The following is a 13,892-nucleotide window of genomic DNA, read 5'->3' as shown; positions in this document are numbered from 1 at the left end:
TTTTTACTGACTGTTCACTTGCCTTTAATCATGTTTGAACTTTCTCAGACTATAGTTTTCGATGTGGTATATGAAGAAGTACTTAAAGTGTATGGAAAGCAAAGTCACAATGATATAAAATTAGTGTCATTCATTTTTTTGTCATTCACATTTTCTGATTTGTGACATTACTTTTTATGTACTGCTAAAACACTGCTGGTCACTTTCAGAAGTTGTAGTGATTCTTTCTTTTCCAAGAATGAATGTGAAACAAATTGGTTATATAATTTTCATTTTTAAGTATTTTAAAATATAATTTAAATAGATTTTTCACACTTTAAGCAATATCGTATCGCATATCGAATATCGCATTTTTTTTCAATATCGCACAGCCCTATTGGAAACTATTGAATAAGAACACAGAATAACTGAATTGTAATGAATAAAGACACTACTATATAATCTTCCACGGAGCTGTTTTAGTTGAAACTGAAATTGTAATTCAAACTGAATTTATTGATCCCTAACGGAAGAATTTTGCAACATGGATGCAGTTTTTAGTGTTCGCTACTGTAAACTTTGACAACTGTACTGTATAAACAGAAGTGACTTGCCCACTATCAGATCAGCTTTTCAGCTGTGAACTGTGTGTTACTGTAAAACACATATTGTGTAATGGCATGCTGTGATCAGGACTGAAACAACAGCATAAAAGAAGCGAGCAGCTCTCTGTATGAAACTCTTGCTGGCAGCGTAGTGTCTGGCTGTGGCCTTTTAACCAGGCTTATCCCCCTCTCTCTGGAGGACCAAGAGTCAACATGGATGCCCAGCACATTCCCACTGACACAAAATGGCAGTGCAAAGATCAGTGGTGTTATCAGGCCAGGACACAGACAGGACCGCAGGGGAGCTTTATCATTAGCGTTCGCAATGGAGGCCGACGAGAGAAGGTGAGGCTATTTTGAGCAGCCTCAGACTCAGTGGATGCCTTTCAAGAGTGCTAAATAATCCATTTATACTTCAAAAACAACACATCTGGGAGATACAGCTACAGTAAACAGATGCGGCTTAATAGCAACACCCAGGCTTGATAAATTACATTTCCACATCTGAGACCGAAAATAAAGACAACGTAATTCAAACACAAAACCATGTAAAGGACAGCACTAGGATAGTTAATACTCCGTTCTCCCTCTTGCTCTTTGTCCTTTATACACTTTTTGGTGGAGAGGCATCATTTTATTGACATTATGCATGGGTCTCCTGCTCTCAGGCCCCTGCACACGCACCCGGGTGAACCCTTACAATGCAGGGATGTCATTTTAGCTCTCTGCTCCTCACAGGCACAGTGTCCACCTGTTTCTGACACATACTTATGCTGTCAATCAAAAGCACCTACTTTGGGTTTTATGCCATAACTTTCACCTTGCTGTGTGTGTGTGTGTGAATTATTTATATTCGTATTTGCATTATTATAGATACAATTAAATAAATATAAATCATTAAAAATATATCTATAAAGATTGTTGTGTAAACTAACAATTCAATAATCAACTCCGCATGTTCACAGTGCTTGTTTGCAATCTCTATTCTTGCAGTTAAACGGCTCTTTTTATTGGTTCTCACCCAAACATCTCCCTGGGGGAATATCACTTATCCTCAGTCTCTTTGCAATGAAAACAACACATGCAGAAGCAACAGCACGGAAAGAGTACAGCAAAATGATCTCCTTTTTGGGCATGCTGACAGACACACACATTAGTGTTAGGATGTAATGCTCGGGGACGGGATGAAAGGTCAGTTGTGTGGACTGACACAAGGTGACAACTGGCCAACAACTCCAATAATATCCTACATGCCATATGTGTGGAAGTGGACGACACCTTTACACGGGCACAATGCCAAATTTACACCCATTACAGCAAGACCAAGCACAAACTGTGAGAATAACACCTCGGTGTGACTGTATGCTTTAATACACACATGTGCTTGCAAACACGCACTGTAATCAAATTTAACGTCCAACAACAATTAACAAGTGCATTCACAAGAAAGGTTAATAAAACGAGAAAACAATCCACACAGCTCCTTGAGCGACCCTGTTTGCCATCAAGAACCAGTGTCCAAGTCTCACTCCTGCTCACTAAAACCTCAAATCTTAGTCAAAATGATCAGTTTCCAACGTAGTCTTAATCTTACAATGCGATACCAAGTCGCCAATGTATGTTTTAAAACAGTAAATTACCAGTTGACGTTTTCTTTATTTCTTATTTTGACTTGCTGGAGCTCATACTGAGCAGTTGCACTGTAGTACAGTATGAGCTTATGATGCTAATTAGCCGAAAGCTAAAGTGCTACAACGCTAGTCTCTCAACGGTATGAGGTTTCCATGCTGCGGAGCTAAAATGCTAGCACGCTAGCTAGTTAGATGCTACTTTTACCATTAGTTTTGACAGCACAAGCCAGGCGGCTAACTAGCCAGGAAAACCAACACGCTACCATGCTTGTCAGCCGATACAGAGCTAGCAGATTAACTAGTCCCGCTTAAAAGCTAACCCGACCGAATGTTAACCTCATACTGTAACTCGCAACCCAACTCGATCGAGTCATTTTAACTCCCCTGGCGGAACCTTCCACCAAAACCCTTCCACTATTCAGAACTAGAAGGTGAAGGGAATAAAAGAAGCTCACTGTACCTTCTTTGGCTGGTGCGAGCGGCGCGCGGAGCGAGAGAGTACGGCGCCGGGGAGCCGCTGCTGCTGCCGCCGCTGGAGCTAAGATGGCGCCCCCTCCAAACTTCCACTCTTACTTTGCGCACTCATCCAGCCACTTTAGAGAAGCAGAGAGCAAAACATCAATCAGCGGGCCATGCAAACGACATCTGACTAAATGTGGGAGGTTAAGTGAATGATGATTTAGTTTTTCATCGGGAGAGGAGGGGTTGTCAACACTTGGGACAGACACACAAACCTTCATCGCCCTCTGCAGTGCGTCCAGAAGCGCCTGCTGCTGCTGCTGAGGAGGATAAAGATGAAATAAACTGCTCTCTACAAACACTATCTATCGCGATACTTGACACTCGTCCGATGAAAATTAGATGGTAGGAGAGACTATGGGGGCAACTCAAAAATCACTGTCCCATCAGTCTAAACATAATTTCCATCACACACGGTTATGCCTGTATGGTAAACATACAGTGGTGGCTTAAATTATTAGAACACTAGTATTTTCACCAGCTAAAAAAATGGTTTTAAATCAGTTAGCTGTAGCGTGTCAGTAGGAAAGGGTCTGACAACAGCCAGTGCTGCACACAGAGATCTGGCGCCAGTTGCATAAAAGGTTTAGACTAGTCTTAAAGGTTAGTCATCTGATTTTGTTCTTTAGGAACAGTTCTTCTGGATTTATTCTGTCTCAGTTTGTTGTTTCTTCATGTCACTCCAGACTGATGATGATCAGATCAGATCTCTCTGTGGAGCACTGGCTGTTGTGCAAACAAAAATCTCACTGGATTATTACAATTAATGGCAAAATAAATGTTTGGAAATGTAAACTGATATTTCCTACAGACACACTACAGCAAAAGATAGAAATAACTGACTTAAAAACATTTTTAGCTGCTGAAAATACTAGTGTTCTAATCATTTTGGCCACCATTGTATGGCTATAAATATCTACATAGATTTGCATCAAATCAATATCAAGGTACAAATAAAATCCCATACAATCTTGTTATGCTATGTGATTTATACATACAATCAGTGCTGGGGGTAACGCATTACAAGTAACGCCAGTTACGTAATCAGATTACTTTTTTAAGTAACTAGTAAAGTAACGCATTACTTTTTTTTTTAAGTAACTAGTAAAATAACGCATTACTTTTTAATTTAGAAGGAGCAATCTGAGTTACTTTTTCAAATACTAAGTAACGCCAGTTACGTAATCAGATTACTTTTGTAAGTAACTAGTAAAATAACGCATTACTTTTTAATTTAGAAGGAACTATCTGAGTTACTTTTTCAAATACTAAGTAACGCCAGTTACTCGATTCCAATGTCTTGTCTGACAGCTCTCGTGTTGCCACAATCTCATTTTACCTGCACAAAAAACAGATTCAGTATTCCTCAAAATGAATAAAAACAGTCAAATGTAAACTCAAATATTATACAAACCTGCGATAATTAAATAAATCAAATATCATTTATGTTTTTAATCCCGTTTTATTAACCAATGTCTTTGCTACTGACCTTCGATGATTCAATTCATCCATGCTAAGCAAAAATGACACATTTTGTTTTATTTATTATTATTTATTAATACAACCACATGTAACAAAATGACATTAAATCATATGCCAGGGAGCAAGACAATAATGTATCTTTTGAACAGATTGCCAGTCTTTTCAGCTTTCTTATTAGTAGAGTCAGAAATCAAACACATATAGAGTTTTAAATCTTCAAGAAAATTTCTATAGAAAGGCTTACGTTTGCAAAACTTACATTTATGAATAAAAAATTTAGCCAAGAACAAAATAAAGTTGAATAAATAAAAAACATCTGACTGTTCACTCTCATGTGTATATCCTAGAATAACATTTTAATATTTCAAAGAGATATCAGGAATTATATCACGAAAAACACTCAATATGTTTTTCCAAAGATTCTTAGTATAATCACAATACCAAAAGAGATGGGACGAATCTTCAGTTTGGTGATCACAGAAGGAGCAACTTACATCAAAGTCCTTTCATTTTTGTTATTGCTGAATAGTATTGAACTTTCTTCTCCTGCGCCATATTCTTCATGCAATTTGTTTGAACTGCACTCTCTACTGTACAGACATGAATTTACATTTCCTTCAGATTGAGGCGTGTTCATTTCACTTTTGTTGTGAAAGAGCTTTTACATTTGTAAAAGAAAAACTTCTTTTATATTAAAAGCAAACAAGCAAGCCTTGCCCATATTTAAAAAGCAACTCAAAAGTAGCATAACGCATTGCTTTCCATGAAAGTAACTAACATAATTAGTTACTTTTTTAGGGAGTAATGCAATATTGTAATACATTACTTTTAAAAGTAACTTCCCCCAACCCTGCAGACAATAACATATACTCAGTGTTGGGGAGTAACTAGTTACGAAATTATAAGGTTACATTAGCCAAAGGTAATAAGGTTACACTTTATTTTAAGATGTTCTTGTTACAGTGTAATTATACATTTAAGTATTAATTAACTGTATGTACTTACTATATGGTTAGGGTTAGGATTAGGGTTTTACTTGCATGTAATTATGCATAATGTATTGTTATTGTTATAGTAAGTACATGTAACGTGTAACAAGGACAACTTAAAATAAAGTACCCAAAACAAACGTAACTGTAATCTGTTACAGTTACTGAGAAAAAAATGTCAAATTAAATTACAGTTATTTTCATGTTACAAATTATAAAGGGGGTTACATCTGAATATTTTCACACAAATTCATTTCTTTCCCAAATTGCATTGACTGCTTTAAAATATGAGGGACCAATGTTTCAGGAGTTTAGGACACAGAACAGGACACATGCTTATTTAATAACTGTTTATATATATATATATAATATATATATATATATTGTGTAGGCCTATATGCTTTGTTTTGTTTTTTTAGATTAACTGTTTTTTTTCTTTCTAAAGTATTGTTAGATGCCTATGCAAAGAGTTGATTTCCAAAACGGTATCGAAACTAATAAACTATATCTTATTATTTTAAATCTGTATTTTACTTCAAAACGATCTCAAAGTAAAAAGAGGTGCTAAAGTCTGGTTTTGTGGTGGCTGTGCTCTAAAATTAAATTGTTATAATCTTAATTCACGTGATGAAAGATTTTGAAAGTCTGACAGTAATCAGTGTTGAGCACTACTGTAAGGTTAACTCTGCTTTAAATGTTTCAAAATGATTAATAGTTGAAAAAATTAATTAGAAATTTAGAAAAGTAATCAGGTACATTAATAAAGTAATTGAAATAGTTGCACTACTTATTACATTTTAAATAGGGTAACATGTAATATGTAACCTATTACATTTCCAAAGCTTCCCAACACTGCTTATTCTGAATATAAGATTCACATCTAATAATTATTATGACTGTGAAGTATGTTTGTGAAATAAATGTCAAATAAACATTTTTAAACAAATGTATTTCTTTGAAAATCAATTTGCCACTGCAAACATGTAAAACATTACAAATAAAAACATAAATATACCATATTACAAACCATTCAATAAAAGCCCGAGCAAATGCATGTTTGAAGAACAAATAAAATCAAATCTTTTGTGACACTGTCAAGTTTCAAGGAGTGCACTGCCATTTCCGTGAGAAGGGACACTTTGCATATTTTAATAAATACTAAAATAGTATAGCAGTACACAAAATAATCTTAAGAAAAAATCAAACATCATTTTAGTGATGAATTATTATGTATTTAATTAAAGTGACTTTTAGAAGAACTAAAGGAACTACTATTTAAAGGATTAAAATTATAAAAATAATACATATATTTTTTGTTTTCTGGAATGAGAGGCTTAACACATTCAGTTAATATTTACGGAAAGAAAACAAAAATAATGTGTCATACTGTATTGATGATTTGGATATCAATTAAAACTGAATCACTGTAATAATGAACTTTGTAAACCTATTAATTATAATGATACCCAGTGGGAGTTAATTAAACACGATGTTGTAGCTGAAGAGGTACAAAAGACAAGTCAAAATGCTAATGTGACGATTCTGAGTGTGTATGTACTGTACACCTTTATACAATGTCCTTTGTTTAACGTGCATTTTAAATGGAATACACAAAGAAGGATCTCTGTATCTAGGTTTTCAGAGCTGGGAAAAGACTGCCCCAGAGCTTAATGAATCCAGAGACAATCACCTTTTTTAAACCTTAGTCGTGACAGATAGTATCTGCCGTAGTCTTTGAACAGCCGAACCCTTCACCACACCTTGAGCCCTGCTGAAGGAAAGCAGAAGGCTTAGAAGTGTTTAAAGCAGATTCATCTTTTATTATTAACAGAGAGGTTATAAAGCTATCATGTGGCATCAGATGAGTTTGAATACAACAACAATTTATCCATATAATTTGTATGGACACATTTTTATAATATTTAATACAACTGAGATACAATTATAGCTTTTTGAATTAGTTTTTATTTTTATGTTCTTAGCATTACACAATATTGCATTACTCCCTAAAAAAGTAACTAATTATGTTAGTTACTTTTTATGGAAAGCAATGCGTTAGGTTACTTTTGAGTTGCTTTTTAAATACGGGCAAGGCTTGCTTGTTTGTTTTTATATCTAATCTTTTTTTTTTTTAATATAGTTTTTTAAATTAATTTAATTTCAGTTTTAGCTTTAGTTATTTTAGTACATCAATTTATTGTATTCAATTACCACCTTTTTAATGGTTCTAGTTTTAGTTTTAACACTGATGCAGATGTTCATGCAAAAAACAGAGATTCCCTGGCAATTATGAGTACTGTGTCCAGATTTTTGTCAATAATGCCAGATATGTTCCCCATGAAATATACGGGGACTCAAACAAGGCCTCCAGATACAATATTGAACATTTGATATACAACTCTATGATTTATAGGTAGATTTGACTGAAGGACATAAGAGAGAGTTAAGCTGGGAATGGCTGCTATAAGCGAGACAGCAGTAATGGATACTGGTCAAATAAACAGACAGGGCAAGTGTGTTACAGTGTTAACATAATGAATGTGTGTGTGAGAGTATATGACCTTTATTACCGTGCTGGCTGGATGGCAGAGAGCACGAAGACCACCAGAATAATGTCCAGACTCTCAGGGGGGAAGGGAAATGCGTGACACACTGCAGGGTCATAGTCTGGGTGCTCCTGCAAGGGGAAAACATGCACAACTGTCCTCAAATGACTGCAGTTTTAGTGAAACATCTTAGATTTTGTGGACATACACTGTGGACATTTTATCATACTAATACAACTAACAAATGTTAGGAGTTCCATTTATTTTAATATGAAAGCAGAGGACACTTTAATCACATAAATACATGGGAATGATAATGACATGTGAGTTGTTTTAATTACATTTTGAATACACACACACAAAAAAATAACTTTTAGGGTGAATCCCACAATGAAATGTCCATGTCATATTTCAGCCCAGAATAAAAATATATAAATAAATAAATAACAATCAAAATTAAGCCTATGGAAAAGTGTTATTCAAATTAAAACTAGTATGAATTAAATTCAGTACTAGCATAAAATATACAATAGTACTTCAAATATTATATATATATATATATATATTCAAACTAGATATTTTTAGCAATGAGAAATAGTGTTAAATAAATGAAATGCTTGTTTTAACAAAAAAATTTTTAATATTAAATACTTACAATTTTGAATTTAACATTAAAATATTTAATTTCCATAAATTACTCTTGATTTAACACATCAGCAAAATAATAAAAACTATAACAGGCCACTCAGTCATCTCAGGACTTTTAAGCTTATACATGGCGTCATATGATTGACTAAAAATACAGTAAAACAGTAATATTGTGAAACATTTTTACAACTGTTTTCTTTTGAACATATTTCAAAACCTTCAGTCTTCAAGACATTATTATTGTTATATATTATATTCGTATTATTATTATTAATGTTGGAAAAAGTTGTACTGATTATTATTTTGTGGAAACTGTGCAATTCAAGAGAACATGATTTTATTTACAATATTGACTTTTTAAATTCTAAGTCTTCACTTTACTAATGATACTTTTGATCGATTTAAGCTGTCCTTGCTCAATTAATTTCTTTTAAAAAATGCCTAAAGTTTGGAATGGTAGTCTATATTGAAGGAGGCATCCAAATCATAAGGTCCTGGATATCACAGAGACTCTGGGTGGGCTCTTTTGACTTGGACTTCTTCACAAAATGTTCAAATATTAGTTCATGAGTACAGTTTTTAAAGCAGAACTATAGTTTTACTCAAATCGAGCATATATTGATGGAATAGAAATGCTGTGGATGTCACTTCCCCCACTATTCAATATGTTCTGCTGTTGGCATTTGATGAAGGTCTCTGCATACCAAAAAGCCTCGAGCACCAGGAGGCAGAGCCAAACTCCCACGCGACTGATCAGCCGTCATTAATATGAATGGAGAAGAGGATATGTTGCCCTCCCCATCTTTATCCATTCTCAAAGGCTTTGGCTAATGTAAATCTGGGGTGTGTGTGGGCTCTGTTTGATGTAAAGGTGGCAGGTACATTTATGCACTGAGGAGCAGCTTAACCTGGATGAGCTCAATAGCTTGAGATGAGAAGTCACAGCAGTACAGAAACGCCTTACTGCCCCTAGAAATACACAAATACACCTGCTTGCTCGTTACTCCCAATAAGAGTTTCTATTACAACTTACTGATTTCAGCTCCTTATCTCAGAATTTAATATGTATGGGATAATATACAATCAGCCTCTGCTTTGTGTCCTGACCGTTCTGTTACAGTCTGTTTTTTGAATGATAATGACCTGAACATTACTGGCTGTACAATATCCTGCTTATACCACAGACTGAACAAAATTAAGCATTGCTTGGTAATCGGCTGACCTAAATTGGTATTAATTGTGTATTTAAATTTAAAAGCTGAAAGCTATTCAACCGAATTTATTACATACACTGTAAAAAAAATTCCGTAAAATGTACAGTAATAAAACGGCAGCTGTGGTTGCCGGAATTTTACCGTAAAAAATACTGTAGCAACGTTTTAGGTTTTACGGTTTTAACTTAAATTTACAGTTAAATACCGTAATTTCATTAACTGATATAATGTTAATATACCAACCTATTACAGTACTGAAATCTGTTTTGCACCTTTGTAATACACTGATAACCACCAAATGCAGGCGGTGATGGGAAAGTCACATGATGAACCAAAGCCCATCACAAGCAGCTTTTAAATAATAACATATAGAAGATGCACAGTGTCATTCACACAAACACTAAACACCATCATGGTAACACACATGAAACTGAAATAATGCAATAAACATTCATTTAACAACATTATGTGTAACACACAACCCTAATATACAAAACTGATAAGAAAAAACTAAGAAGAAACATATTTATTTCAACAAACAAACATCAAATTTGAAATGTAACGCATGGAATTCTGGGAATGTCAGTTTACGGTTATTCACTGTAAATTATACGGTCTTTTTTACTTCCAAAAACGGTATACTACCGTAAAATTTATGTCCAATACATATAATGTCCAATACAGTTTTTCACCGTGTATAGTAGGGGAATTTACCGTAAACCATTTAACAGGTTTTTACTGTAGCATTTTTACAGCCTTTTATCGTTAAATTCACGGTCATTGTTTACAGTGTACCTTTCTATCAAAGTTATCTGACATTATCAAGCTGAATTTGTTCTGACACAGTTTAACTCTGAGCTCTTGTCATATTTTATTACCATTTTCTAAACTATAGCGAATAAACTGTGATAATGTGAGAAATGTTGAAGGTGTTTTGGTTGGACTGTAATTTCTTGCTAATCAACTTTTCATTTTTATTTATTATCTGTTTTTTCCCGTCCACTTAAAATAGCCCACGTGAAAAAATACTATAGTAATATATAGTAAATACTATAGTGTTTTTGAACCATACTATAGTGAACTGTAATAAATACTGTAGTGTATTGTAGTATAATATACCCTATAGTTGTAGAAAACTTGGGTAAAGTAATTTGTTTATATTACTATAGTTGTTAAATTACCACAGCAACTATAGAATTACCACAACAAATTAATTCAAGTACTTTACTATAGTATGGTTCAAAAACACTATAGTATTTACTATATATTACTATAGTATTTTTTCATGTGGGTCCTGCGATATAATATATAATTGTAAGTACATACAAAATATTCCAGGTTTTCTAACAAAACTCAACACCACAGCTTATGCTGAAAGATGTGATCAGGGTTGGCAAGGACTCTTCCTCCTCCACTGTACGGCCTCACAGCACAGACAGTCAGCCTCAAGAAGCCCCTCATCTCTCCACACTCATCTGAGAACGTGTTAGTTATTATGATCACTACAAACTAGTTAACACAACACTATACACTACTGTGTGAAGTACTGAACTACATATCCCAGCCGGAAACAGCGACCGCGCGCCTTCAGATGCCCGGAAGTTTGGGTAAACACATGTGATTAGCAAAGCATTTCAAAGCAAGCATAACACTTACTACTAGAGGGAGGCAATTGTAAGATTTTCATGCGAATATATTTTATACTTTTAACACGTTTTGGAAATGCTTGATATGAGGATTTATGTAAACAATGGAAATGTTAGCAGTTAGCTTAGTAGCAAAGAATGTCTACTGAAACACACGTTTAATTATAATAAGAGCTTAATGTATCTGCTTATGTTTGACTTATGTAAGTCATAAGACGCAGATGTTCTCCAGTATATTCGTTAATGTTAACTGTTGTGGTTTGGATAACACTAACGTTAATGTGAATTTGAGCGACGCTAAAATGATGGCAGAGTCTGAATATAAAAAGACATAGTTGACTTCTCCCAGCACTTACTTAGGTGCCGTTTCTGAAGATTATTCCGCTTAGTGTTGTGTTAGTCCGTGTGTTGTAAGTGAACGGTGTGAGTATCGTCCCCTATGTGCAGCAGTAAAAGCAGCTGTGATCTCCTGACTTCGAGATCCAGAGGATCCTGCGCCAATGACGCTGGCAGATTACTGGGAGCAAATCTCAAGATCCTGAGAAACATCATACTACAAGTAAGTATTGCTGTGTTCACTTAAATTTCCTACCGTAAATATATTAAAACTTAATTTTTGATTAGTAATATGCATTGCTAAGAACTTCATTTGGACAACTTTAAAGGTGATTTTCTCAATATTTTGATTTTTTTGCACCCTCAGATTCCAGATTTTCAAATAGTTGTATCTCAGCCAGATATTGTCCTAATATTTAAAATATATCCTCAATTATATATATTTATGTCATGACTTTATAGGATGGTGCAGAATTCACAAAGGTTTGGAGCAAGACTTCCAAGTCCCTCATCTCCTATGAAAGTGGACGGATATACTTTGATAATTACAGGTGTTGTTACAGCAGGTAAACTATATAATCTGATATTACTTTTTTTTTTTTTTACTCTGGTAGACATTTTTAGAAATTGGTAACACTTTACAATAAGGTTTCATTTATTATCATTAGTTAACATTAACTAACTATGTGCAATACTTCTACAGCATTTATTAATCTTGGTCAATGTTTGCATTTACTAATACATTTTTAGGATCAAAAGTTTTATATTTTAATATCAGTTAATGCGCTGTGAACTGAATATTATCAAAGGTTATTAAATTCTGTAAAAGTATACTGTTCATTGTTAGTTCATGTTAGTTCATACATTAAATTCCGTTAACAAATCAGACCTTATTGTAAAGTGTTAACGATAATTTTGTGTTGCTGCAGTATGACATCTATTAATATGGTTCACATTTATTAAAAATCACAGCCTTTTGCCTGAGCCAGAACAGCTGTATGAGCTTCCCAAAGCCCCCAAAACGGAGAAGATTGAAGATGCTTTATTATGCCAGTGTCCTCTAGTGAGTTTGATCAGCTGGTGCACGTCATTCACATTTGCATATGAAAAATATATATCCCTTTTAACTTCATATGTAACTAACTGATCATTTGGCAGGACAAAGTTCTGCCAAACGCTTCAGACCAGAAATCATGTCTGCTGGTCCTGACAGCTCATAACTGGTTATATCGGCTCTCAGCTGACACAGGAAAAACACTAGAGCGGGTCTACCTCTCCTCTCAATTCAAATTCAGGTTATCTATCTATCTATCTATCTATCTATCTATCTATCTATCTATCTATCTATCTATCTATCGTCTGTCTGTCATCTATCTATATGTCTGTCTGTCTGTGTCTGTCTGTCTATCTATCTATCTATCGATCGTCTGTCTGTCTGTCTGTCTATCTATATGTCTGTCTGTCTATCTATCTATCTATCTATCTATCTGTCTGTCTGTCTATATCTATCATCTATCTGTCTGTGTCTATCTATCTATCTATCTATATCTATCTATCTATCTATCTATCTATCTATCATCTGTCTGTCTGTCTATATCTATCATCTATCTGTCTGTCTGTCATCTATCTATCTATCTATCATCTGTCTGTCTGTCTATCTACCATCTGTCTGTCTGTCTGTCTATATATCATCTGTCTGTCTGTCTGTCTGTCTGTCTTCTGTCTGTCTGTCTACCATCTGTCTGTCTTTCTATCATCTATCTATCTATATATCTGTCTGTCTGTCTGTCTATCTATCTATCATCTGTCTGTCTGTCTGTCTGTCTATATAATCTGTCTGTCTATCTATCTAGCTGTCTTTCTGTCTGTCTGTCTGTCTGTCTGTCTATCGTCTGTCTGTCTATCATCTGTCTGTCTGTCTGTCTATCTGTCTGTCGTCTGTCTGTCTGTCATCTATTTATATGTCTGTCTATCTATCTATCAGTATTCTTAAAATGCATTCAAAATTCGGAATAATTTGTAATATATAATTATTCACGGTATTTAGAAGAGGCCACGATAGCAATATCGTGCATATTCATTACCGTCATATATCGCATTACCGAATACCGGCACAAGTCTACTATCTATCTATCTATCTATCTATCTATCTATCTATCTATCTATCATCTGTCTGTCTGTCATCTATCTATCTATATGTCTGTCTGTCTGTCTGTCTATATATCGTCTGTCTGTCTATTTGTCTGTCTATCTATCTATCATCTATCTGTCTGTCTGTCTATCTATCTATCTATCAT

General features: G+C 34.5%; 2 protein-coding genes across 4 annotated transcripts in view; one reads left to right on the top strand and one right to left on the bottom strand.

Annotated features, from left to right (window-relative positions):
* Positions 1-3,015, bottom strand: part of LOC107657400 (serine/threonine-protein kinase tousled-like 1-B) — a 54,160-nt gene extending 51,145 nt beyond the window's left edge. For 2 of the 3 annotated variants that reach the window (XM_016445455.1, XM_016445454.1), the window contains exon 1: positions 2,676-2,939. The gene's annotated coding sequence lies outside the window, so the exon portion shown is untranslated. The other variant, XM_016445452.1, reaches the window with a different exon arrangement.
* An 8,211-nt stretch (positions 3,016-11,226) lies between these two features.
* Positions 11,227-13,892, top strand: part of dcaf17 (ddb1 and cul4 associated factor 17) — a 9,964-nt gene continuing 7,298 nt past the window's right edge. The window contains exons 1-4 of the mRNA XM_016445451.1: positions 11,227-11,818; positions 12,058-12,161; positions 12,568-12,658; positions 12,754-12,890. Of these exons, the coding sequence (XP_016300937.1) occupies positions 11,699-11,818; positions 12,058-12,161; positions 12,568-12,658; positions 12,754-12,890 (452 nt within the window). The 5' untranslated portion in view covers positions 11,227-11,698. The remainder of the gene's footprint in view (positions 11,819-12,057; positions 12,162-12,567; positions 12,659-12,753; positions 12,891-13,892) is intronic.

This window comes from Sinocyclocheilus anshuiensis, unplaced genomic scaffold (genome assembly GCF_001515605.1).
Source record: "Sinocyclocheilus anshuiensis isolate Anshui unplaced genomic scaffold, SAMN03320099.WGS_v1.1 scaffold355, whole genome shotgun sequence".
Taxonomy (NCBI): Eukaryota; Metazoa; Chordata; class Actinopteri; order Cypriniformes; family Cyprinidae; genus Sinocyclocheilus; species Sinocyclocheilus anshuiensis.
Note: the sequence above shows the minus strand (reverse complement) of the source record. Positions and strands in the feature narration are given on the sequence as shown.